Source organism: Sorex fumeus, unplaced genomic scaffold (genome assembly GCF_029834395.1).
Source record: "Sorex fumeus unplaced genomic scaffold, SorFum_2.1 ptg000099l, whole genome shotgun sequence".
NCBI classification, from domain to species: domain Eukaryota; kingdom Metazoa; phylum Chordata; class Mammalia; order Eulipotyphla; family Soricidae; genus Sorex; species Sorex fumeus.
The window spans coordinates 8312274-8338023 of NW_026606156.1; the positions used below are offsets into that span (position 1 = coordinate 8312274).

A 25750-nucleotide genomic window follows, 5' to 3' on the forward strand; every position below is an offset into this window, starting at 1 on the left:
GACTCGGGCCGGGCCCACCCGGCAGTGCTCAGGGGGCCTGGCGAGCCCCTGGCCTTTGCTCTGTCTCCTCGGGAGTGGCTGTGTTCGGGGAAAGAGTGGAGCTGTCCGCTCCCTGGCGTCCGAGCCCATCTCTGATCGATACCTGAGCACACGCGTGGGGTCCACGTGCTGTCTGTTTCCCGAGCGCCCGGGCCGGGGCACGCTGAGCGGCAGCACAAAGGCCACTCGTAATATCACACACTCATACTGCGACTGACTGGGCATCAGTGTCCTCACTGCCCACCCGGGAGTCCTGCCTCCTCGGGGACCCCAGCCACCCCGTGCAGCACCCCCAGAGCTGTGCCCGCGGAGGGAAACAGAACCCACGGCCTCACGGGACGAAGCGAACCCCGCGGGGGCAGTGACCTGGGCCGGCCGCGACCGCTCAGGGCAGCAGGTGCGGGTTTCTTGCCGCGACTGTCCCTGACCCCGCAGCCCGAGCCCCGAGGCGGCGCGTGCCCAGGTCCGGCCCGGCGGATGGGCGGGGGCGTCACTCCCGGGAGCGGCCGCCCGGCGGGGGCCACCGCGGGCGGGGAGCGAGGCGCGGCTCCGGCACGTGCGGCTCCGGCCTCCCCCTCGAGGACAAAGGCGGCGGCCGGCTGCAGCGTGGCCCTCGGGCCTAGAGAAGGGGCAGGTCTCAGGGACCCACGGCGCGCGGGGCACCAGGACGGGGGCGGGGCCTCGAGCGGGGCGGGGCTTAAGGGGCGCGGGGGCGGGGCCTGAGGGGCGGGGCCTAAGGGCGCGGGGCGGGGCCTGAGGGGCGGGGCCTAAGGGCGCGGGGCGGGGCCTAAGGGGCGAGGGGCAGGGCCTAAGGGGCGCGGGGCGGGGCCTCCACGGGCTTGGTGGAGCCCGCGGGCGAAGAAAGACCGAGCAGCTGGAGGGGCGGAGCCTGGCCCGGTAGGGGGCGGGACCGGAGGGGCGGGGCGTGCTCTTGAACACGGCGTCCAAAGCGACGCCGAGAGGGCGGGGCCCGAGCCGCTCCCGATAAAGGCGGGGCCTGATGAAAGAGGCGGAGCCTCGGGGAGAGGCGATAAAAGGCCGAGCGGCGCGGGGCCTGCGGGCGGCGGCGACGGGGCGGGGCTCCGGGCGGGGCGTGGCCGCAGGAGGGATCAAAGCGGTTCCGGGGGCGGGGCCCGCGGGGGGTGTGGGCGGGGCCCGCGGCGGAGGAAGGCGGCGGGGGCCGGTCGGCGGCGGAGGAAGGCGGCTGGGGGCGGTCCGCGGCGGCCGGGGGCGGCCGGGGCGGGCCGGGGCGGGGCCGCGCGGGGCGGGCGGCGGGCGCCTCAGACGGTCGGCGGCGGCGGCGGCGGCGGCGGCGCGGGGCTGGGAGGCGCGGCCCGGGCTGGGCGGCGGGGCCGGCGCCGGCCTGAGGCGGCCGAGGCGGCGGGCGCGGGCGGCGCGGCGGGCTGAGGTAACCGGCGCGGGCCTCGCGGCGGGCGGCGGGCGGGGCGCGCCGGGCCGGGCCGGGCCGGGCCGCGCGCGGGGCCGGCGCCCTCGGCTCGGACACGCCCGGGCGGGCGGGGGCCGCGGCGGCCCGGGGGGTCGGGCCGGGCCGGGCCGGGCGCCGCGTCCTGGCCGGCCCCGCGCGCGGCGGCGGGCGGGGTGGCGGGGCCGCGCGGTCCGGCGGCCCGGACGCCTTTTGTCTGTCAGCCGCAGGCCGGGGCGGAACCGGGGGCGTCTGCGGGCCGCGCGCCCCCCCCCCCCCCGCCCGCCCGCGCCTCCCGGGGGCGGAGGCAGGAAGGCCGGTGCCCCGTTCGCGTTTGTCACCCTCGCGTCCTTAACCCCTCCGCTGCCGCGCGACCGGCTCCGAGGCCCGGCGGGGCGTGCGCCCGAGTTCCGCGGCGCCCTCCGGGGACGCGGGCAGGCCCGGAAACGGCGTTTGTGCGGAGCGCTGGGCGGCCTCCGGCTGTGTGAACAGGCCAAGCCTGATTTTTTTTTCTTTTTCGGATTTCCAGGCCCTTGCGTCCGGGGACGAGCAAGCGTTCAGCGTGACATTTTGCACCAAGACGACTGCCTTTGTTTCCTTCCAGTTACTTGCAGAAGTTCCTGGTTTCCCAGCATGTGAAGAGGACAGACCCCGGAACGGGCTCAGGAGGAAAATCCCGCTCCTCTGAAAACGCCTTCTAGGAGGATGCTGTGCGGGCGAAGACGGTGCTAACCACGACCCGCGATTCCTGCCACCTAAGAAACCTTCTCCCCAGCAGTCCCTGCCTGGCCCCTGCCTAAATGCTGGGCTCTGCCAGCTGCCTCCACCTGACCCAGTGCCCTGCACAGGAGCAGAACCGCCTGCCAGCTGTATGAGCCTCTGCTGCGCCCCCGGGGTACCTCTCCTAGGACTCATTCTCAGAAAGGGACTCACACTGGGACGCCCGAGTCGGCTGTGTGACTCAAGAGACTCGGCTCTCTTCGGTCTTCCAGATGTGTTATCTTGTCTATCTTGTCTGCATACTTGAAGCACCCACTGTTCACATGCGCTGCAGAATCACCGCGCTATGTGCCCGTGCAGAGAGGCGCAGAGCGGCAGGCTGTGGCCCCAGATAACTTGTCTGCCGTCCCAGGACTGAACTGATGTCTCTTCCAGTGAAGCCGGGACAAAGCTTCCAAGTCCAGCCATGCACATGCTCTTGCCCAGTGGACTCTGCTGTCGACTGTGACGTGGCTTGGTCTCTCTGCCACTGGAGAGCAGCGCACTCTGCAGCCCAGGGCCTGATGGCTGCAGGGACCAGGGTCAGTGTGCCAAGCATCTAGCCGGTGGGGACACCAGGCAGGCCGTGATGACCGACCCCGGGGAGGAGAAAGTATGCAGGATGGCCCAGACGAGCTTGCTGCAGGGAAAGCCCTTCTACTGTCGGGAGTGGGTTTTCCACCGGCTGCAGCATTGCCTCCAGGAGAAGACCAGCTGCTGCCACAGTGCTGGCAACACCCCGGCCCCGCCCGGGAATTCTGGGAATAACGCTGGGACTGCCCCTGCCAAGGGAGGAGCCTGGGGTGTGCTCCTGGTCGGAGGCCCTGGCAGTGGCAAGACGGCCCTGTGCACGGAGCTGCTATGGCCCAGCTCGCCCAGCAGCACACAGCGAGGCCTGCACCGCCAGGCTCTGGCCTTCCACTTCTGCAAGGCTCAGGACGCGGAGACTTTGTGTGTGGGAGGCTTCATCCGTGGCCTGGTGGCCCAGATCTGCCGCAGCGGGCTGCTCCCAGGGTACGAGGACAAGCTGAGGGACCCGGCAGTGCAGAGCCTGCTGCAGCCTGGGGAGTGTGAGAGAAACCCCGGCGAAGCCTTTAAAAGGTAACAGCCTCACGCATGCTGGCTGCCGTGCCAAGAACAGAGTGCTTTTCATGGTTTTGAGATGTGGGTTTTTTTAAAAAACTCTGTGAAGTACCACTGCTATGCGCTGGGGGGGTAATCGTTGGTTCTGAGTACACCTGTTTAGTTTGAATATGGAGCCAAAATCTGAGTTGCCTCTTGCACCAGGCCTGTATCCGTGCACTGCCTGTAAGGTTTTCAAACCACATGTGAAGCAGTACAGAAAGTATTTTCCAGATTGAGGATGGTTACTTTTTCCTCTTCTGATACCACACAAGATTTATTCCCAGTTAGCTACTTGGAGACGAGGCTACATTTGAGAGAAGTAGGCAGAATGCATGGCACTAAATTCAGAATTCTCAGAATAAAAGCTCCCGTCTTGGTATGTAGTATTCTTTCCTTAATCAAAGAAGCCCTCTGATGGTGATTAGTCAGGAACGGCTGAAGACAGCCCTCAGTGTGTTTAGGGTTTAATCAGCCACCAAGAAAATGAAAGGTTTAGCCTTTCTGAGGTAAGTGGCATATGTAAAATAGTGAAGACCTGGTTTTATTATTTGTGGCGAGTGATACAGAAAACATATTTTTTTCTCTGACCGCAGTCACGTATTTTTTTCTGGCATATGGGTTGGTCCATAAGAAGCGAGAAAATAATTGTCAGAGTAGTTGTAGATACACAGGGTCCCCATACTGGAGCTTCGCACATTGCCCGCTGGGTGCAGGGAGCAGCAAGTGGTTTCCACAGGGGCTGCCTAGTGCCTGGGAAGGAGCTTCTGCCAGGTTTAGCTTCCCTGCACAGTGCCACTTGGCAGGGAGAAGGGCCTGCACCAGCCTGCAGAGCTGCCTTTCTATCTCTGCAGGAGCAAGCATCTGGGGGTACTGGCAGAGCATGACTTGGTACTTCTCATTGTGACAGTGCCCGCACACAGCGGGAATAATAATACAATAATAATGAGGGTAAGAACCAGCCCTCTTTGTCTGTGAGATCATCCTGCCTTCGTGTGAGTCCTGTGAAGTGCCCATCACTGCCCCCTTTTGCAGATGAGCCTGAGGCCCACTGAGCAGCAGCAGCTGCTGTCCCCAGACTTAAGTACACAGGGGTGCATGCAAGTCTGTTGCAGATCACTCCTTTGGAGGACTCAGCAAAGAGGAGGGTTTCTGGAAGCTGGGGTGGGGCCGAGGGGGGGGGCTGGAGTGCATCTCCACTGTGGTTTTCAGGGACCCAGGCAGGCAACAGTGCTGACCCAGAATGATCTGTCTGGATAGTGGCACAGGACTAGACCTGGGTAGCGTTTCTTTGGCCACCGAGGGGATGTGGCTCTCAGACACGGTGGTCTGAGTGTGAGCCAGTGGCATTAGGCCTGGCATGCTGTCCTTGAGGGGCACGCAGGCAGCAGGACAGAGCTGTAGCAGTAGGGCTGGGCTTGGGAGGGGCTCTTGGGCACTGCCTGGGCCCACACGCTTTGGTGTGGACAGGTCCACCAAGGCCACTACTGGGGATTGGGGAGTTAGCAGTGCCAGCTTCAGTCTGGAGCCACCGCGTGGGAGACTCAGGCTCTTAGCTCAACTCAACTGTTGTTTCTGACCAGCAGTTGGAGAATTGAAGTTCCATGTTTTACAGGTGATTTTGAGAGCTATGTGGAATTGTTAGCACCTTAGGAAACAAGTTTGAGAGAGTGTATTCTAAATTGGAATAATTGTGGTCCGTATGTAAGTTTCTAGCGCCATATCTGATGACCACAGTCTTAATCTGTTCTGCTCCTCCACAGATCTTTATGGTATTTTCCTGAAAAAGGCCCTCCCTCCCTCCCTCCCTCCTTCCTCTTGTTATCTTTGATTCTGTGTGAGTTTTAGTTGGTGACTCCTGGGTGGAGGCGTGGGATAGGAGCCCCTCCAGCGCTTTGTTTCCCAGGGGCTGAGGGCACAGCCCATCCCACCCTGCCTTTCTCTGTGTGAGCCACTTAGCAACCACCGAGCTTCATATTTCACCTTTAAGAGCTCTGAGTTACTTGGTTCCTTCATCAAATTAGGTAATGCAGCGCTACTCTATGGGAGTGACTTTGATGATGATCCAAGAGACTCGATTCCTCTAAGAATGTGTGACTACAAGCACTGGCAAATGAGACCCAGGAGACCCACAAGAAGCCAATTTAGAGTTAAAAAGTTGTTTTGCAGAGCCAGTGCATTAGGAGGTCTAGGTTTCTGCTTTTGGGTAATAGTTATTATTTTATTGTATGTACTAATAGAGATAGGCTGATTTGCTAACTAAGTCCTTCAGATAATTTTCATGGGGAGTATTTGATTTCACCAGGGACGAGGGATTTCAGCTGGTAGATAGTGGGGCCGGTCATTATTTCAAGGAGTTAGAATCTTTTGAAGAACACTGAGATGGAAGTAGCAGATGTATAACAGGATGAGAGATCAAAATTAACAAAATATAATGCAGGATTATTCTCTGTTTTTGTCTTTAAAAAAATAAAAATAAAAAGGCCATACCCAATGGTGCTCAGGGGACCATGTGTGCTGGGAATCAAACCCCAGACTTCTGTGTGGAAAGCATGCATTTGCCTTGCTGTGTAGCCCTTTGAGCCATCTTCCCAACCCCTCCTGCCACCCGTTTCCGCCACTCATAAAAAGAATTCTAAACACAGTTGAGTGCTCTTTTGCAAGCTTTCACCAGATGACATTGATGGTTGCATATGTTCATGTGTGGAACAATTTAATAGTGTTAGAAAATTGATAAAGTGTTCCTTGGTCACAGATCTATGAAATTGGGAAAATTGCAGAAGAGATGTTTAGTAAGGATTATCTTTAACCCTTTTCTTCAGTATTGCTTCCTAAGTGTTCCCTCTTTTAAAACCTTAATGATAGAAGACAGAATAAGGGGAGTGGTAGTGTGAGCGAACATCCTGAGTGGTCACGTGTTGATTCTAAGTGCATTGAAATCACTTTCTGTTCATAGTTTTTAAAGGGAGAGAAACTTCTTTCACTGTGCCTTCCTTTTCTTTCTACTTTGAGACGGTAATACTCTGTTGATGTGCAGATTCATTGTCACAGCATCTCTTCTGCTCTGCATTGTCTGCACCCATACCTTGAGAGCCTCTGCAGGTGATGAGGTGCCTTTCCCTGGGAAGTATGGCTGGGCCTTCCTGGGGTCAGGTGGAAGCCAGCTGTGAGTGGCCAGCAGCCAGGCTAGGGCATGCAGCTCGCCCTCTCTCCATGGAGCCGACCTCACACTCCTGTCTTTCTGTAGTGCCAGGAGGAAGAAAACCTGGCATGAAGACAGGCCACTGAGTTTGTGGGCCCTGCACCTTCTACCATGATAGCTTGATGCCCTCCGCCCCCCACGCTACTCTCCTCGCTGAGGGAAGTGCAAGGCTGTTGGCAAGTGCTCAGAGCATCTTCCACTTTTTGTCACCAGTGACATTTATTTACTCTTAAGAACCCAAGGCTGATGGTGTTTTTGCATTCACCTTCAGACTACCATGCTGAACTTGGATGTTTGTATTTGTCTCTTTTGAGGTAATGTTGGGGCGTTCTGGCAACCCTAAGATCTAGAATACAGCTGGGCTGTCTTTGACAGGAGGTCCAGCATCCTGGGGAAGGAGAGGAGGAAGTTCATTTAAGAACCACTACAGAGGCTGCTTTCATCCAGCCCAAACCCCTGCTCACCTCACTCACTGCTGGTGTCTTCGGGACAGCCATCCGGATGCCCAGGCTCTGAGTGCAGATTGTGGGTGTGCAGTGATTGGGACACAGGACCTTTGTTCCTGTGGATGTCACTTGCTAACTTCTGGGGAATGGCCTGTGGGGCCAGATGTGAGTTCTGCTTTCTTTGAGCTCGGATCAAGTTTGGATTTTGTTTGGAAAATATTGATAGGAATCAGTTCAGTGTCTTCAGGGTGCCACAAGTGTGAATAACATCGCAATGAGGAAGTAAGAATGAAAGACTGCTTTAAGAGTGCAGCAGAAAATCGTGTTTTGTTTAGTGGTGCTAATGTTGGGAAAGGGTTGGGAGTTGAAGACCCAGGTCTCATATGTGTTTTTCAGTCCAATAGCAGTCTGTGAAGGATTGAATCTTCCTGGCTACTGCCTCTTCCTCTTCAAAGCTATAGGCCTTCCCTGTGTCTTCCAGATCATTTGCTTCTGTGTTCGTTATTAGGCATCTGTCTTGTGTTGTCTCCTTTGTGGCCCCAGTCAAGTCCAGGGACTCTCCTACTTACTGCCCTGCTTTGACCTGTGCTCTGCAGGTACTGTTGGTGATGCTTTCGCCCAGCCAGGGGAGGTTGGAGTGTCATCAAAGGACTGCCTGACAGTCTTGCACTCTAAAGGGAATTGAATATTAGATCCTTTAGGTCGTTTCCAATGCAGAACAGAGTGGCGGAGTGATGATTAATTCAGTAACCTGCTGTCTGCTCTTCCACATGTTTGGATATGGCATTGTTCCAGACATTTGTGGGTCCCTCTTGGCTTCCCCTCTTCTCCTCAGACCTCCGCCCTGCAACCCCCCCCCCGCCCCAGCTCCCCTGCTGAGCCCATCCTGACCTTGGCGCCCACTGCTGCGCTTACCCCTACTGCAGTCGCCTGCTCTGCACTGTCAGCCACTAGCTCCTCTCCGCTCTGCCGACCTTTATGTAGTGATTATTGACTCAGACCTTTGTTAGACTAGAAAGAGTCAAGTGGTGCCCAGCTGGCTGAGTATTTCTTTTGCCTGTCTCAGGAAATTTCATGTTTGACTCAGGTCTCTGGCTGCTTTTGACAGAAGTATGGACACTTGTCATTCCTGTAAAGCAGTTCTGTGGAGCATCAAGTCCTCTGCTGTCTAATGGGTGTCCACCCTACACTTTCAGCCTCCAGCACTGTGTCCCTTGGTCACAAGCCACTAGCTTCCTTATTTGATACTTGCTCCAAGGGGCCTTTTCAAGCCCGAGGATGTCTCCTTTTCCTCTGTGAATGAAAAGCTGTAGTTTCATCTCCCACAGATATATGGCTGCTTCTCTCTCCCCCCCCCCACCCCCCCCCACCCCCCCGGATCTCTAGCCCATCGCAGAGGCATCTACACGCAGCCGTCCTTTTGGAATACCCAGTCTGGACAGTAGCCGCCCTTCCTCTTGGTTCTCTGCCATGTGTCTGACAAAACTACTTTCATCCTCTCTGCTCCTCAGTTTTTGGATGGACTTGCAGGCCACCCTCCAGTGTGCCTGTTGAGCACAAAAGCTGTCCGATGCACAGGAGCCCAACATTTGCCTGCTTCCTCTGGTCACACCACATTCTCTCAGCAATTCTGGCCTTTGACTCATTCACTCCCTCCTTCTTCCTTCCCTTGTCTTGTGTTGGGTTTGCACTTTGGTTGTAATGCTTATATACAGTTATGTCACACCAGACCTTGGCACTTGTTATGGACCAGGGATCCTAAAAGACATGTCAGCAGGATCACACATGGCAAGAGGTAAAGTGCGGGTGTCAAACTCAGGGCATCACACTGAGGCAGACACTGTCTTACTGAGCCCTGCCCTAGGCCCTCGGTTGTGTCTTACATACTCAGCATCCACTCTGTGCCAGCAAAGCACTAAGAGGGCTCAGGGGAGCCCACAGGACACTGAGTGGAGGGGGTTACACACACAAAATTGAGCGAAGACAAAAGTGTCATGAAAATCGAGCTTTGGCCAGTGGAAAGGATGGGAAGAGCGTATGGAGCAGGAGGCATGGTCGTCGGAGAAAGGCACTTTGCACCCCCGCTGTTGCAGTGTGTCTCCTTCCCTAGACCCTTTCCTGCTGCCTGTGTTTCCGTGGTCAGCCTCCAGGGCATCACTGGTGATGTCTGAGAGCCGTGGGGGTCTCAGGTCCAGCCCATCTGCATCTGCCCTGCCTGTGACCAGCTCCCTCCCCAAGAGATTCCTGTGCGTGGTCCTGTTTGAGAACCCGCTTCCAGGTTCCTAGCGTTTTCTTGTTCTACTTCCTATTTCTCTAGTTGAAGGTGTTTAGTTTTCCTGGAATTTTTCCTGCATTTTCATACCCAATATGTTTTGTTCTACTTCTACTTCCCTGTGTGTAGCCTCTTTATATTTTGATTCATTTTAATAGCTAGTTACCAGCATGAAGCCGCATTTTAAGCCCTCGAATACCTGAGCAGCGAATCCAAACTTCTCAGAGCCAGAGAGTTTAGTGGGTAAAAGGTTTGCCTTGCTTATACCTGACCAGAGTTTGATTGCCAGCACTCCGATGGGTTCCCTGAACTGCACCAGGGGTGATCCCTGAGCACAGAGTGAGGAATAAGCCCTGAGCACCACCAGATGTAGCCCATGAAGACACACACACACTCAAGAGTAAACTATTTTCCTGCTGTTGCTGACTTAGTTCCTTTCCACTGAGTGTGTCTCTGTCTCCATGACCCACCAGAGCACAGAAAACTCCTTTATTCTTTTTTTTTTTTTTTTTTCGCTTTTTGGGTCACACCCAGCGATGCACAGGGATTACTCCTGGCTCTGCACTCAGGAATCACCCCTGGCGGGGCTCAGGGGACCATATGGGATGCTGGGAATTGAACCTGGGTTGGCTGCGTGCAAGGCAAACGCCCTACCCGCTGTGCTATTGCTCCAGCCCCAAAACTCCTTTACTCTTTCAGGAGCATTTTCACTCACATGGGACCCTGTGCACACTGCTGGGAACCGCAGGTCAGAGTGGTGTTGCTTTAGCGTGTTGAGGGTACTCAGAACGCTGTGACTGGGGGTGGCGATGCAGCCTACTTCCCGTGGCCCTGCGGCTGGGCATCTGTCACTGCATGACCATCAGAGAGGACTGCACAGGGCACTTGCTGTCATCTGGTCCCTTGCTGACTGAGCTCTGGCTGGGGGGGGGGGGATCAGAACTGGGTAGGTGGCACATAATTATTTGTGCTGGTTTCTTTGCCCTTCACTTTATTTTAAGCAGTCTTGCTTGCTTTTTTATCCTGACGAAGTCAGATTATTTCTGGACAGCCAAGTGATTTGCTTTCCAGAAGTGCCATGCCTATTTCCCTGCCATATTGAAGGCATTAATATGCGCCCTTATGGTACTAGCTCCGACGGGTGCTCTCGGCTGTCATCGCGGCTTGTCCAGGCTGGGACTAGCCACGCTCACATTGCTGCCCTCTGAGACTGTCCTTGTGTCAGCACCTCCCTGAGCTCGCACACTCGTGATTACAGTCCTTGGTAATAAAACTGAGTTTGAAAATGTGCACATAATTGCTTAATAAAAGTAAGTGTTCATTAAGGGAACTAATTATATCTTGTGGTTATCTTGAAGAACAGTTTAGAGCTTTCCAGAAACTGGTGACCTTCCCGCGGGTGACTCATGGCTGGCAAGCACAGAAACTGTGGTCTTTGCTGTAGACACTCAGGTCCTCCTCCTCCAGGGGGCTCAGCTCTGCCTTTTGATTCTGGCCTGACCGTGTCATTTGCTGTGCTGTGGTGTCAGCACACAGAAGCCTCCGAGGAGAACGGGGCTGCTCCAGCACAGGAACAGCATGTGCCAGCTGGCTGGTGGCCCTAGGAAGAGTGGGAGATGTAGCCCAGCTCCGGGACAAGGATGGGTCAACAAACAGTTGTAGCAGAGCAGGAAGAAATGGTTGTGACTTTCCGCTGCTGGGTGTAGGGGCTGTGAGACAGGACTTGCCAGAGAGACTGACACTGCACAGACTTAGGAACACGCAGGGTAGTGCGTCAGTCCTCTCTCCTGCACCCAGGGCTCAGCCCGATCAGTCTCCTCCAGCACCCTTATTCTGTTGGACATAGAGCTCTGAGCTCTCTCTTGTTCCCTCTGTTCCTGTCTCCATGTCTCCTGCCTCTCAGCTCACCAAGTCTGTTTGCTTCCATCCGCTTAGTTCCCAGAGCAGTGGAGTGTCAGGTCATGTTACTTCCCTACTTGATCTCCATAGACACAACCCCTGCCCTGGTCTCTGTCTCTGACAAGAGACAAGACCAGCCAAGGTGCCTGGCTCAGTGCTGTCCGTCCACCTTGCCCTCATTATGACCCCAGAGAAGACACAGGCCAGAGATGTGTGTGTAACAGCTTGAACCTCACCTTGTCCACACACTCACTCCTGGATGGGGTGGAATTAGAGTTGAGTCTTGGTGGCTGACAGGGAATGAGAGGTGTCAGCAGACAGTGAATGTAGGCAGAATTTCTGGGGCATTTTGCCAGAATTGAACAGCATGGAATATGACTTTCAGGGTGATTTGGAGCATAAGGAGCAGGGTGGTAGAGGAGTCGATGGGCTCGGAGCACGGGGCTCACCTGCTCTAGAGAAGAGAAGTCAGAGTCTAGAGAGAGGGGGGCAGGTGAGGACTGGAGTCTGCATGCCGGGGAACATGTGGACATGCTCTACTCGCTGTGCGTCTTTGCATGACTCATGAGTCTGATTCATTTGAATGCTCCCTGTTATCAAGGAAGCAGTAGTTGGGTGTGAGGATGAGAGGCGAAGGGGATACTAGAGATTGGAGAAGAAAGAGATGGTCATCTAGGAAAGGGTTGGGGTGAGGGGATGCTAATAGACCCCCAAGAGTGGTTTCTAGAAATCACTGAAATCTAGCTCTGAGTTGTTGAAAAATACAAATAACAAATACTAACATAGCATTTGTTGTTTCAGTCTCATGGAAGAATGGCCACACTCTCCAGATGCACAGGCTAGGAGATGTGGGGAGAATCTGAGCGCAGAATATTCTGACCAGGACATGTGTTTAGTGGAACCAGACTGATTTCTGCGAATTGGCCTATTTGCACTCTTGCATCCTCGAGTCCACAAATACGTGCTTTCCTTCCACTTAAATCTTTTTTCCCAAATTTTCCTCAATAGTATTTCATAGTTTCCATCGCTTTAACACACCCTTGATTCTCAGGAAGTTTGTACTTGGGGGTTATTGCCCATAATTTTGTTCACATGCAAAATGCAAGCAGTAAATATGCAACTTTCATATACTAACTGGTCAGTGATGCCAAAATAGTTTTTATATTTTATAAATTTTTCATGCTAATATATAGTTATTCCTATGGTTTTTATAGGTTAACCTGCTACTGGCAACCTTGATAAATTCTCTCATTAGTAGTTGTTTTGTGAATTAGTCTCACTTCTGAAAGCTGATTCTATTCGCCGTAGAGGTTTGCTGGTCTAAATTTGAAATATTTTGTGTGCTTGTTTCCTCCAGCATTTTAAAGATATCTTTAAAATGTTTTATGTATGTATTCAAAAGTTTCTGAACTCCTTTTAGTTGTTCTTTTGAAGAGAATTCCTTTTTCTCTGGTCTGTTTAAGATTTTGTGTCTTTTGTCTTCGGGCGCAGTTGGGCTATGATATACCAGAGTATGATTTCTTTGTATTTGCATTTTGATTTACTGAGGTTCTTAAACTGGTGGATTGAGGTTTTGGAAGAGAATTTTTCATGGTCTCTTCAGATACTGCTTCAGGCTGGTCCTTTTCTCGGCCCTGCTCGTGCGGATGCTGTCCCTTTGAGATGTGAGCGCACAGGCGTGATTCCCACTGAACCTTTCCTGTCGTGTGCTGGCCCTGTCCTCTGCTGCACCCAGGACTGGCCAATTCCCAACAGGGAGATCGGACACTGCAGGAATGCCGCACACATTGTCACTGTTCATTGATTTTGCTCGAGCGGGCCCAGTAACGTCTCCATCATGAGACTTTGTTGTTACTGTGTTTGGCATATCAAATACATCACGGGTAGCTTGCCAGGCTTTGCTGTGCGGGCGAGATACTCTCGGTAGCTTGCCGGGCTCTCCGAGAGGGGCGGAGGAGTCGAACTCAGGTCGGCCATGTTGGCTGTGTGCAAGGCAAATGCCCTACCACTGTGCTATTGCTCCAGCCCTCCGCACACATTGGCAAGTGAGAATTTAGGTTCCTGACCACAGTTCCTCTTCCCACGCTTCACAAAGTTTGCTTGGACTCTGGCACTGTGTCTTCTTTCTGATGTAGGTATCTATTGAGGTCGAGCAATCACATGTGTGCTGGTAATCAGTTGTAAATCAATTTTAAAACCCTCCTACCTCCTGCTATGTGACCTCACCTGGGACCTTGACCCACAAGTAAGAAATGTGGGAATAGACCACAGAACCCTGGCTGGCTTTGGGCACTAGCAGGAGCCTGCACAGAGCCCACACACTGTTAGGGTCTGGGGCAAACAGTAGTGTGGTTTGTGTGGCCTCACAGCATAGGAGACAAATACAGATCTCCCCCTGTGGTGAAGTGCACCAGGCCCTGGAGTTTGGCAGAGCCATGAAGGACACCTTGGATGTAATCGAGTACACAGGGATGTGACCTTGAGAGAAGGATGCTCCAGCTTCCGGTTGGGGCCGAGGTGTTGGTGCAGGAGGAGACCAGGAAGCCTGGGTCATGCAGGGGATCCTGCCCAGGACAAGGCCTGTGCACTTGCGTTCACTCCCTCGGGCTTACCGGGGAAAGGCTGGCTGGTGGGGGCCCTGGAGGAGAGCAGGCGTAGCTGTTATTGGCGGCCCAGGTGAGGACAGGATGGCAGTTGGGATGAGTTGATGATGTGGCAGACTGAGGAGGGTTTGAGACACTTCATGAAGAAATCTCGTAGGTGGCGGTGATCCTTTTGGACTTGTAAACAGGATTATTCATCCATCTCTAGATGCCGTCCTCCTGGTTGCACCTAAGGGCCATGCTGGTGTATCACAGCCAGTATGGCTTGGCTTTAGTCCAGAGCCAGTCAGTAGGCTCTGCTGTAACTCAGTGAGCAGGAATAATCTTAGTAGTTGCCTCTGACATGGGAGAAACATCGAGGGGCCACAGGCTGTAGGTTTTTCCTATAGTCTTTTCAGGTCACATGTGAGTATAAAGTCTAGTCTTTGTAAGAGAGATGAAAAAACACCTGTGAATCCATAAGGATTCTTTTCTCCTCACCTAAAACCATGCCCAGGGGCTAGAGTGATAGCACATCAGGCAGGGTGTTTGCCTTGCACACGGCCGACCTGGGTTTGGTTCCCAGCATCCCATATGGTCCCCCAAGCACCACCAGGGGTAATTCCTGAGTTCAGAGCCAGGAGTAACCACTGTGCATCATCAGGTGTAACCCAAAAAGAAGAAGAAAAAAAAAACAACCAAAAAGCATGCCCAGTGTTTTCTTTCCTGTGTAACCCATTTTAGTTTTATTATCAAGACTTGAAGTTTTTTTTTTATCGTTGATGGAGAAAAGCAGGAAGGGAACATGGAAATGGAAGCTCCCATGGCTCCTGTTCCTGCTAACTGTGCCGAACTCACACCTGTGCACACTCGCAGTCGCTCACTCTCACACTGCTGGAAACCGTGGAATGGACCGGCTTGTGTTTGGGTCTGATATCCCGCTGGCTGTAACCGCTGACCATGGCTCTAACGTGCCCACCCTGTGGCTCTTTGCAGGTGTGTTCTGCTGCCACTCCTGGGCATGAAACCCCCGCCGCAGAGCCTGTTCGTGCTGGTGGACTCAGTGGACGAGGGCTGCGGCGTGGCGGAGGGTGAGCACGCGGCTGCCAGCTTCTCCGGGACCGTCGCTGAGCTGCTTGCCTCCCACCACGACTTCTTCCCCCCGTGGCTGCTGCTTCTCTGCTCAGCCCGCAAGCAGAGCAAGGCCGTGACCAAGCTGTTCCCCGGTAAGCAGGGCTGTGGCCCTACCCCCAGCCTGACCCCCACTGGGCTAAGCTTGTCCGCAAAGGGCCCCTCCTCCCCACGGCCACTCCTGTAGTCCCCTAATGTCGGACACAGCAGGGGGGATGCACAACAGCAGCTGCTCAGCCCGGCCAGCAGCGGACCGGACGTGTGGTGCCATATAGGGAGCAGCTGACTCTGGGCAGGAGCCGGGGTCTCACCCCAGGGGTTCCACCAGGGCCCCTTGCACAACCAGCTGCACTTAGGGCTCGGGAGAGCTTTGGGTCTGGGGTATGCAAGGAAAATGGGTTTGGCAAGGCCATCCGCTGGTTCTCCAGCACAGGAAGCGAGAGGACCCCAGGTATGTGCCCTGCCCCCACCATGCTCTCACCCTCCTCCACCGCCGCCACCACTGACTCTCTGGGGCGCTCAGCTTGTGGCGGGTCCTCGAGCTCCTCCCACCACTGTGTTGTGGCTCTCCAGTGTGGCAGGCCTCAAGACTGCACAGAGGCCGTGCAAGGACAGGGCAGTGCTTGTCCAGTGTGCTCCTCAGGGCCTCACCTCTGTCCCGCCTTTGAACTGGCCTTTTCTAGTCTCCCAGCCAGAACCTATGCCTCCCAGAGTGTGTTTGGGTTTGGAGAATTTTGCTTTCGGGTGGAGCCTGAAGGTCCTGGTCCCAGCTTCTCTCCTGCTCTGCTTTCTGCTCTTTCTCTTTCAGCCTCTAGCTCCTTTGACTCTGCTCTTGTCTCCATATCTGTCCTCTTTTCCTCAGGTCTCCCGCTGTCCACCCCTGTGTAAGCATTTGATCCCTGTGGTCCCTGCCTGGGGCCCCTCTGCACCCTGCTTCTCCCACAGCTGTCACACAGCTGGGACAGGCGACCAAGGAATTTGAACCTTTTTTTTTTCCTTTTTGTGATGGAAACAGCAGTGAACTTGGGTGGGCTCTGAAGAAACTGGATTTTCCTTGAGCTGCTACCTCAGTGCTGATCACCTCTGACTATACCCCTGTTGAGGATGGATTTGGAATTTGGGTTAGCCTTTTAGAATATTTAGGTATTAACACATTGCCAAGTTGCCTTCCAGAAAGATGCATAATATGCTATTCCTACCTTAAACCTACCCCCAGTAACTGTCTTTTTATAATATTTGGTTGTGAAAGTTGTATTTCATATTTATATGAACTCTTTGCCCTTGAAAGCTTTCTTCCTTGAGCTGATGTTCTGGTGTTTTTCTTCTATACCAACCCCTTTACCATCAGTATCAAATTTCTAAGTTATATATTCTTACCTGATCTTCTAGAAGGGCTGGAGTGATACCACAGTGGGTAGGGCCGTTTGCCTTGCACACAGCTGACCCGGGTTCGATTCCTCCACCCCTCTCAGAGAGCCCAGCAAACCACTGAGAGTGTCCCGCCCACACGGCAGAGCCTTGCAAGCTCCTCGTGGCCTATTTGATATGCCAAAAACAGTTAACAACAAATCTCACAATGGAGACGTTACTGGTACCCGCTCGGGCAGATGGATCAACAATGGGAGGACAGTGCTACAGATCTTCTAGATTTTAGTAGTAGCACATCTTAAAACTTACAACTGCTGATGATGTAATCCTCCCCCAAAGATCATTAAATTTGCTTAAATCTTTCAATTTAGATGAAGTTTGACATTTTAAACATGTATTCAGAATGAAAATTGGCAGGTATATCAACTTAGAGCAGTGACTTTAAGAGATATTTCTATCATGTCTACTTCAGTTTCTTCTGCTATCTCCATTGATAACATGTTATGAATATTTTCTCTTTCCTGATATATTTATTGTAGCAATGAGTAGCATTTTGAACAGCTTTAGATTAGAGTTTAAGTTATAAAAAGCACTTTGTTGTTCAGGGCTTATAGGCTAACAGCTGTTTGTGCTTATTATGAATGACAGTAATTGTCTGAAAACATTTTGTACACAAAAATATTAACCCTCCAACATTTTTGAAGATTCTTACTTTACTGTATAATACCACAGAAATCAGAGATTAAGTAAAATTTAAAATTGTTATATTCTGTATTACCCAGCCCAGGTTGAAATCAGACTTTAATATCAACACAATTTCATATATTTTTTAATAGTAACACTCTGGGCAATTTACCCAATCTTCCTTTAACCTTCTTATTGTTCAAGTGAGGGACCCTATTTCATAGTGTTTCCAGAGCAGAGTTCTGGAGGACAGGTCCTTCCCTGAGGAGAGGTCTGGAGGATGGGATTTTACTCAGGAGAGGTCTGGAGGACAGAACCTTCCCTGAGGAGAAGTCTGCACGACAGGTCCTTCCCTGAAGAAAGGTCTAGAGGACAGGTCCTTGCCTGGGGAGTTCTGGAGGACAGGTTCTTAAAGTACAGCTTGCAGAGACTTGGCTAACAGTAAACGGCCCCTTCTTAGTAACTGAACTGGTGCTCTGGGAGTTTCCATATTGTGTTTTTTCTTCTCAGTTTCCATCATACTACCTTACTAGGTTTAAGTCATAGACACTTGTTTGAAATAGGCAGTATCATCTCTTGTTGCGTTAAGGCACGGGTTGGAACCCAGGGCCTCATTCATGCAAGGCAAGTGTTCGTCTGCTGGGCCACATCCTTGGCCCAGTAATGCGATCTTTTATGTGAATCTCTCAGTAAAGACAAGATCACTCTGGAGACCTCCAGTCATCGTACAGTGTAAGGTAGCTATTACTCTGTTAGTTTTTGTTAGCAAAGTGCATGTGTTCTCCTTTACATTGTTTTAATGAATTTCTAGTGCTTGGAGTGAATGAAAACGCAGACAGGTGTGGAGGATAATTATTACAGATCAAGTGGTGGCAAAGGTAGATTATTATTAATTTCTAGGCATGTTTAAAATTCTCGTTAGATCAAGAATATCTTCTTTTATAATTAAAATGCATTTTTAAAAATGACTTCTGTTGAAAATAATCACTATATGTATATTCAGTTCTCTATCTATAATTATATATTCCATTTTAGGTATATGTATATGTGTGTAATTACAGGTTCTGTTTTAAGTGTATGTATATATAATTACAGATTCCGTTAGGTGTATGTATATATATAATTACTGGTTCTATTTTTTCATACATGTATATATATAATTGTATATTCCATTTGGCTATGTTTCTATTTTAGGCATATGTAAATATAATTAGATTCCATTTAGACATATGTTGATATAATTACATACTTAATCCAGAAATACATATCTTAACAGTTATACGTGTATATGTATATATGTGCCTACTTCATTTCGGTCGTAGGTGTTTTTGAGTATGTGGATAAGCATTTGGGTCTTGGGGCTACACCTGATGGTGCCTGGAGCTGCTCTCAGCTCAGTGCTTAGGCATTGTTTACAATCATGGCATTGTTTACAGAGACATGGTACCAGACCCATTGAACCTGGGTCTTCCACAGGCAAAGCCTGCATCCAGCCTTTGTGCCATCTCCCTTGCCCCTCCAGATTTCTAAAGAATTTCTTAAACATTTTCTATAGGGGCCACTCAGTCCTCAGTACTTGGGAGCCCAGAGCCACTCCCAGTGGTCCTAGTGAGTGGGAGGAGTGGGGGTGCGTGTGCTGCCAGGGACAGATCTCAGTGTCCTGTATGTGCTGGCCATGGGGTCTGCCACTTATCCATAGTCGTGGCTCTGCAGTTCCACTTTAGGTGTGCATATATATTTGTAATTACAGATTTCACTTTAGCGGTGTGTGTGTGTAAGAGAGAGGGAGGGAGGGGGAGAGAGAGAGGGAGGGGAGAAAGAGAGAGGGAGGGGGGAGAAAGCAAGAGAGAAGACAGATTTTATTTATGTGTATCTAATTACAGATCCCATATTAGGTATGTGTATATATATGTTACAGATTTCATTTAAGTGTACATATAGATGTGTAAGTGCAGATTTTTTTTAGATATGTCTAATTACAGATTCCATTTAAGATGTATATATAATTATAGATTCCATTTAAGTGTATATATGGATAATGCAGATTTCTGTTTATAGATGTCCGTATAGTAACTGCAGGTTTTATCTGTGGTATTTGTGTATAATTAGATTCTGAACCTTTGTATAGGTTTGGAACTTTGCAGATATGTTGTTTCTTTGTGTATTCTCGGTCAGTTGTATGTTTCCTTAAATTTGCACATGGGATCTAAGTGCCTCTAGCTGAATGATACAAAGCAGAGTATGTCAGCTCTCTGCTCCCAGCCCTGTAGGGACCTCTGACCCCACCCCACTGCCAAGCTCTTCGGCGGTGCTGCAGACACTGCTCTCTCTGCCGTTTGCTAAGCTCAGTGGGCAATTCCCAGATCCACCTTTTCCTTTGTCTTTACTGCAGCTGCAGTTGCTTAGGTCGTGCTAATTCCCGTCTGAACCCTCGTGCCCCTCCTCCCTCCACACTGGCTCTGTGCTGACAGTGTCGTGTGCACCGCGCATATCTGGTCCCTTTGGCCAAGGATCCCCAGCTGCTCCCCCAGGCAGGTCTCATCTGTCTCCCCTCCTCAGGCTGCCTGGAAAGTGTTGGCGAGACGGGTGCATTGCTCCATGGGGGAGGAAGTTCTCAGTGTCTACTGAGCTCCTGCCTTCCTCTCTCTTCCTAGGGGCTGTGTGCTTCTGCAGTGGGTACACCGCTTGTCTGCCTCTTTCAGAGGAGCTCCCTAGAGAGGAGGCAGGGAGAACTTTCTAGTGACAATTCTCTTACGCCTTTAGTTAGGCTTGAGTTGAGGGAGTTGCTACGTTTTTGCAATGCTGATGTTTTGTTAACGTGATTTGGGTGAGTTGCCTGCGAAGGGTCAACGTATGAACAGTCTGGGATAGAATCATTTGAATTTGGAAACATGCCCTATGGTGTACTTGAAAGGCAAGTGACATTCCCTTAATGATGGTTGATGTGCTGGGATGTGTGATAGAAACAGCTAAGGTTTTTATACGGGAACGGCTGGCCTGTCTTTCTTTGCCCTGTCATCAGGGGTTACCTCATCAGTGCTGCTGTGGGTATATGCTTGCATCCAGGGCTGGGATGTGCAGAGGGGCACAGAGCTGGTGGGAGGATCAGTGCCCCCTAGAAGGGAGAGCTTGTGTCTGTCATCGGTGGGGAGTCCCTGCTTTGTCAGGAGTGGTTTGTTATCAGTGACTGGGATGATGACACACTAGAGTCATTTCCTGTACCTGGTGGCAGCTCTGCAGTCCCTTTCGGCGATGACCTTTCCCTTGCTTCCTTGCAGGTTTCCGGAAGATCAGCCTCGATGACCTCCGAAAGGCCTACATCGTGAAGGACGTGCAGCAGTACATCTTGCACCGCCTGGACCAGGAGGAGGCTCTGCGCCAGCACCTCACCAAGGAGACGGCGGAGATGCTCAACCAGCTGCACATTAAGAGCAGCGGCTGCTTCCTCTACCTGGAGCGGGTTTTAGATGGCGTCGTGGAGAGCTTTATCATGCTCAGAGAGATCCGTGACATCCCGGGCACGCTCAATGGGCTCTATCTCTGGCTGTGCCAAAGACTCTTTGTGAGAAAACAGTTTGCAAAGGTCCAGCCTATTTTGAATGTGATTCTTGCCGCCTGTCGACCTTTGACGGTGATGGAGTTGTATCATGCAGTGTGGACCAAAAACATGTCCCTCACGTTGGAAGACTTCCAGCGCAAGCTGGACGTCCTCTCCAAGCTTCTCGTCGACGGCCTCGGCAGCACCAAGATCCTTTTCCACTACAGCTTCGCCGAGTGGCTGCTGGACGTGAAGCACTGCACCCAGAAGTACCTGTGCAACGCTGCGGAGGGGCACCGCATGCTGGCCATGAGCTACACCTGCCAGGCCCGGCACCTCTCTGCCCTGCAGGCGCAGGAGTTTGCCTTGCACTTGGTCAACTCCAACCTGCAGCTGGAGCCCGCCGAGCTGGCGCTTTGGATGATCTGGAATGGCACACCAGTCCGCGATGCCCTGTGCACCCTCATCCCCAAGGAGCAGGAGGTCCTGCAGCTGCTGGTGAAAGCAGGCGCCCACGTTAGCAGCGGGGACGAGCGCGCCTCAGGTATTGTGCGGCAGGCCCTGGAGAGGGAGGACTCCATCCGGACGCTGCTGGACAATGGCGCCTCCGTCAACCAGCGTGACTCCAACGGGAGGGCGCTGCTAGCCAACGCTGCCTACAGCGGCAGCCTGGACGTCGTCAACCTCCTGGTGTCTCGGGGGGCCGACCTGGAGGTGGAGGACGCTCATGGGCACACGCCACTGACACTGGCTGCGAGGCAGGGCCACACCAAGGTGGTGAACTGTCTGATCGGGTGCGGCGCCAACATCGACCACACCGACCAAGATGGCTGGACGGCTCTGCGGTCCGCTGCCTGGGGTGGCCACACCGAGGTGGTCTCCGCCCTGCTCTACGCGGGTGTCAAGGTAGACTGCGCAGATGCCGACAGCCGCACCGCTTTGAGGGCGGCGGCCTGGGGTGGCCACGAGGACATCGTGCTGAACCTGCTGCAGCACGGCGCAGAGGTCAACAAAGCTGACAATGAGGGCAGGACGGCGCTGATAGCAGCGGCATACATGGGCCACCGGGAGATTGTGGAGCACCTGCTGGAGCACGGCGCTGAGGCCAACCACGAGGATGTGGACGGCAGGACAGCACTCTCTGTGGCTGCCCTCTGTGTGCCTGCCAGCAAGGGCCACGCATCCGTCGTCAGCCTCCTGATTGACCGAGGGGCGGAGGTGGACCACTGTGACAAAGATGGCATGACCCCACTGCTGGTGGCCGCCTACGAGGGCCATGTGGATGTAGTGGACCTGCTGCTCGAGGGGGGTGCCGACGTGGACCACACAGATCACAACGGCCGCACGCCCCTGCTGGCGGCAGCCTCCATGGGCCACGCGTCGGTGGTGAACACGCTGCTCTTCTGGGGCGCCGCAGTGGACAGCATCGACAGTGAGGGTCGCACGGTGCTCAGCATAGCCTCAGCACAGGGCAACGTGGAGGTGGTGCGCACCCTGCTGGACCGGGGCCTGGACGAGAACCACAGGGATGATGCAGGCTGGACGCCACTGCACATGGCAGCCTTCGAGGGCCACAGGCTCATCTGTGAGGCACTCCTGGAGCAGGGCGCCCGCCCCAACGAGATGGACAATGACGGCCGCATCCCCTTTATCCTGGCCGCCCAGGAGGGCCACTACGATTGCGTGCAGGTCCTGCTGGAGAGCAAGTCGGCCATTGACCACCGTGGCTACGATGGCCGGAATGCCCTGCGGGTGGCCGCCCTGGAGGGACACCGTGATATCGTGGAGCTGCTCCTCAGCCATGGCGCCGACGTTGACTATAAGGACGCTGATGGCCGGCCCACGCTGTACATCCTGGCGCTGGAGAACCAGCTGGCCATGGCTGAGTACTTCCTGGAGAACGGCGCCGACGCCGAGGCCTGCGACGCGGAAGGCAGGACTGCACTGCACGTCTCATGTTGGCAGGGACACCTGGACATGGTACGGGTGCTCCTGGGCCACCAGGCCGACGTCAACGCCGCTGACAGCGAGAAGCGCTCAGCCCTGCAGTCAGCAGCCTGGCAGGGCCATGGGAAGGTGGTGCGGCTGCTGCTGGAGCGCGGTGCCGGAGTGGACCACACCTGCAACCAGGGTGCCACCGCGCTCTGCATTGCGGCCCAGGAGGGCCACCTGGACGTCGTGCAGGTGCTGTTGGAGCGTGGTGCCGACCCCAACCACGCTGACCAGTTCGGCCGCACAGCCATGCGTGTGGCAGCCAAAAATGGCCACTCGCAGATCATGAAACTCTTAGAGAAGTATGGTGCCTCGAGCCTCAACGGCTGCTCCCCATCCCCCGTGCACACGATGGAGCAGAAGCCCCTCCCATCAGCCTCGGCCAAGGGGCAGGCGCTGACCATCAAGTCCAGCAGCTCAGGGAGCACGGGTGGGGGTGATGCGCCGCCCTCTCTGCGTGGCCTGCCCAGCGGCCCGGCCCACGCCTTCAGCTCCCCGTCTGAATCGCCTGACTCCACTGTGGAGCGCCACAAGTCGTCACTGTCCAACAACTCCCTCAAGAGCTCCCAGAACTCTTCGCTGCGGACCACGTCCTCCACAGCCACGGCGCAGACGGTGCCCATGGACAGCGTGCCCGGCCTGTCCTTCACTGAGCAGATCCAGCAGCACTCCCTGCCTCGCTCCCGCAGCCGCCAGTCCATCGTGTCCCCCTCCTCCACCACACAGTCCCTGGGCCCCAGCCACCGTTCCCCCAGCAGTGAGTTTGAGTGGAGCCAGGTCAAGCCCAGCCTGAAGTCCACCAAGAGCAGCAAAAGCGGGAGAGCGGATGGCGTCGGCAAGGCAGGCTCGGCAGGCAGAAAGACCAAAGCCAGCCACTCGACACAGCCAAAGGTGCTAGAATACGAAATGACCCCCCTCGATGCCAGGGGCCTCCCTGCCCAGACGGGGAGCGGGGGACCCCACAGAATGGCTTCCTCGGACCTTCCCTGCCAAGTGGTCATCCCGCCCGCCCCACAGGACGTGGGGCGCTCCCAGCAGCAGCTGCTCATCCAGCAGCAGAGTGGGGAGCAGAAGAAGAGAAACGGCATCATGACCAACCCCAACTACCACCTGCAGAGCACCCAAGTGTTCCTGGGGCGCGTGTCTGTGCCCCGCTCCGTGCCCGACCGGGGGCGGCAGGAGGTGCCTGAAGGCTTCCCGCCCTCCGACACAGAGCTCAGCCTGAAGCAGGCGCTGAAGCTGCAGCTCGACAGCCCCGACCCCAGCTTCAACTACAAGAAGGAGACGCCCTTGTGAGGTAACCTGCCTCTCACCGTGGCAAGGACATGTCAGAGGGCGCTCTCTGGCTGCCCACCCTGCCCTCCCTCCGCCCCCGTCCCCACCGCTACCCAGCCCCACCCCTGGTCCCCCTCCTCCTCTCCGCAGTCCCTGTCCAAAGTGCTGCTCTTGTCAGATGTTCACATTGCTGTATGTCTTTTCCGTCACCATGTGCGTGGCTGGCTTTCTAAGGGACACACTCATGAGTGGGACACATGTAGGCTACTCAGAAGCCCGAGCTGGGGACAGAGTGTCTGTCCTGGACAGCTCACCTCCTCACACTGTTCTGATGGTGGAGTGGTATCTGGGGTGGTCTCCAATCTGGTGAACATGTGTCACTGACATCTGCTGAGAGCAGTCTGGGACGTAAAGGGCAGCGCTGACGACAGCAGACGTTTACAGAATCTTGCTGTGAATTGTGCATGCTATGAGGACAGATGAGACTCACAGGCGAGCTCTTAGCACCTCGTTGTCATGACACATGGTGGTCCCTGCTGTGTGGAGGGAGGGAGGGACGGAGGGAGGGATGGCTACACTCAGGTGGTCCCTGCCTGTGCATGGTGACCAGCGCACTCAGTCGTGGCCCCTGCACGTGCAGGGATGGCTGGCACATGGGCCGTGTTTCCAGTCATACCTGCTGGATCGCCACACTGATGGGTCTTGCTGACTATAATAGACCTGCTCACCTCACCTCCCCTTCGCCTTCCAACCTCTGCCAGTGGCAGTCTTCAGCCAGCAGAAATCTCTGGCTTCTTTCACTGTTGGAGAGATAGATAATGAAACGTGATTATAAATCACCACAACCCTTCCCCTAGTAAACAGCTGCTTCTGGGAACCCTGCCCGGTTGACAGATCAGAATCACACGAATCTGCAGTCCGTCCTGCACTCCAATTATTCTAGAGCACACGTGTTCTGATGGTGCGCTTTTCCAGGCCTCACTGTATCCTCTGTAGAGTCACAGTGCTGCTGAGCATTTGTGGACTGTTGAAGTGGGCCTTGAATGTGAGTCCTGAATGGGCATATCTCAGTGCTTCTCAGAAAGTGTGTTGGTGCACAGATAATCTCCAGAAGGGCTTCAGACTCTGAGCATAAGTGATCAGCAGATGCAGAATACAGAAATTAACTTTGTTTTTAACTTTCACATTAGTGTCCTCTTCCATGAAACGTGTGGCATCATGGCCGGAGCAGTTCTGCAGTACTGGACGGAAACCTGATGCAGGTTTGGTGAGAGGAAGAAGCGGTTCTGCGAGTTTTCTGTGGTTGTGACATGCCTCCCGCCCGCAGCTGGCTGCTTCTCAGTGTCACCACTGGGCTCAGGCCTCTCTGTGTGCTTGGACCCCCCACTAGGACTCAGCACTTTTTTATGTAGGTATGGACTGCAGTGCCCGAGAAACGCTGAAAAAGATTTGAGTATTTTAAGTTAAGATTTGATGAACGTGCATGTGCCATGATCAAACACATATGAAAAGTGTTCTTGTATTTATTTTTTTCCTTTTGTGGCACCTACACGTGCACATTCTGTTTGTTGCGTCCGCCCTGTCCGTTTGGTCTGTTCCTTGTGTATCTTTGCAAGTGTCGCTCAATAAAGGAAATCGCACACGTCTTTTGATGTTCACTGCACCATCAGCCTGGGCGTAAAGTGAGTTTCCATTCAACGCCACCTCGAGGTTTTTAAAAAAAGTTTCTGGACAGAAGGTGTCAGATTTTTCAGACTTCGGGAGCAGCTCTGGTCTTCGAGTTGAATTTGGACTTCCCAGTAGAATGGGCTAGGTTCCCATGCTGGCCAGAGCCAGACCCTCTCGGCTCCTGATCCTGAGCATGGAGCCTCAAGGACATGGCCTGGCACAGTCCCACGGGCAGTTGGTGCCCGGGGTCCCCTGACCCAGTTCTGGGCCGCCCTCTCTGTTTGATGAGCTTGAGTGTCACATGTGAACATCCGCACTTGCTTTGCACCCAGCTGTCCCTAGGTCATAAA

General features: G+C 53.7%; 1 protein-coding gene across 1 annotated transcript; it reads left to right on the forward strand.

The window, feature by feature from the left end:
- The first annotated feature begins 2138 nt into the window (after positions 1-2138).
- Positions 2139-25378, forward strand: ANKRD50 (ankyrin repeat domain containing 50). Its single transcript, XM_056134498.1, has 4 exons — positions 2139-3322; positions 14741-14970; positions 20206-23754; positions 24923-25378. The coding sequence occupies exons 1-3, from the start codon at positions 2811-2813 to the stop codon at positions 23751-23753; spliced, it is 4290 nt and encodes a 1429-aa protein (XP_055990473.1). The 5' UTR covers positions 2139-2810; the 3' UTR covers position 23754; positions 24923-25378.
- The last annotated feature ends 372 nt before the right edge of the window (positions 25379-25750 follow it).